The sequence below is a fragment of the Amphimedon queenslandica genome, unplaced genomic scaffold (genome assembly GCF_000090795.2).
Source record: "Amphimedon queenslandica unplaced genomic scaffold, v1.1 AMPQUscaffold_483_Cont27498, whole genome shotgun sequence".
Taxonomy (NCBI): domain Eukaryota; kingdom Metazoa; phylum Porifera; class Demospongiae; order Haplosclerida; family Niphatidae; genus Amphimedon; species Amphimedon queenslandica.
In genome coordinates this window covers 1-983 of record NW_003559165.1, presented here as the reverse complement: position 1 = coordinate 983, position 983 = coordinate 1, and the positions used below count along the sequence as shown (strand labels likewise).

The following is a 983-nucleotide window of genomic DNA, read 5'->3' as shown; positions in this document are numbered from 1 at the left end:
ACGCAAATGGCAGTGAATGAAAAGGTGCATAATTTTATATTGAGCCAAAAATAACCTTAAAACACTACAAAACTTAGAACATAAATGGAAGTAATGTGACAATAGTTTACCTGTGCTTGTAACATCACAACTAGTTCATTTATTTTCCTTTCCTTAGCTTGTAACTGAGCACTAGTTTCAACCATTCGTTGATCAAATGCTCGTTGCAACTGGGACACAGTTTGACGCCTCTCTTCAATCAATTTATCTCTAGTTTCTTGCAATTCATCTTCTTTTTTCATTAAATCTTTCTTAAGTTTTCTATTAGCAGCTTGCAATGCTTCAATTTTCTAACAAAAAATACTAACAGAATAAAGAATGTGTGTATACCTGTTTAGAATACAATTCATTTTGCTTTCTACTTTCACTCATCCTATACAATAAAATTAAACTATTTACGCATTTTATATGGTATGCATGAATTGTTTTCTTGCTTATGAAGAAGTTCTCAATTTTACTTTATTTTCTGATACCGTATAGGGCATAATGTTCACGGGATGCAAATTTTGCAGATTTTGCAGATAAAGTAAGTTCACAAAAATAAAATATGTGAATTTTAATTTAATACGGTACCTGCATGGCACACGTGGTAGAATTCGTGAAATTAAAATTTGCAAATTCAAATTTTAGTAGATTTCGTAAAATTTGCGTCCCACAAACATTATGTGTAGATCTACATACAGGGGCGTAAGATTGAATTATTTGAGAAATGTGGCACTGACAAAGTGGGTGGGGTTGAATATGAATTTCTTTTAGAAAATCAAAATTTTGGAGAACAAAAGCTTTAGTGTAATACACATTCTTTACTGTATGTTAAGACCAAAAGTGCTATGCACAGTTTCCTTAAGAATTTTGGCATAGTGCTCATGCAGCTTCTTGTTAGTGCGATTGTCAAGTTGCTCAAAAATTGGGCCAAAGACCCTGTATACACATAGTACAGGGTA

At 32.5% G+C, this 983-nt stretch overlaps 1 protein-coding gene across 1 annotated transcript; it reads right to left on the bottom strand.

Annotated features, from left to right (window-relative positions):
* Nucleotides 1–17: 17 nt before the first annotated feature.
* On the bottom strand, nucleotides 18–615 carry LOC109593633 (uncharacterized). Its single transcript, XM_020008631.1, has 2 exons — nucleotides 370–615; nucleotides 18–329 (listed from the first exon to the last, which is right to left on the bottom strand). The coding sequence occupies exons 1-2, from the start codon at nucleotides 409–411 to the stop codon at nucleotides 57–59; spliced, it is 315 nt and encodes a 104-aa protein (XP_019864190.1). The 5' UTR covers nucleotides 412–615; the 3' UTR covers nucleotides 18–56.
* Nucleotides 616–983: the final 368 nt, after the last annotated feature.

Excerpts from the sequence above, each read along its gene's own strand:
- LOC109593633 (XM_020008631.1), bottom strand. The coding sequence starts at position 411 with ATGAGTGAAAGTAGAAAGCAAAATGAATTGTATTCTAAACAG. Across the intron at positions 330-369 it reads ATGAATTGTATTCTAAACAG|AAAATTGAAGCATTGCAAGC; the intron begins GTATACACACAT and ends ATTTTTTGTTAG.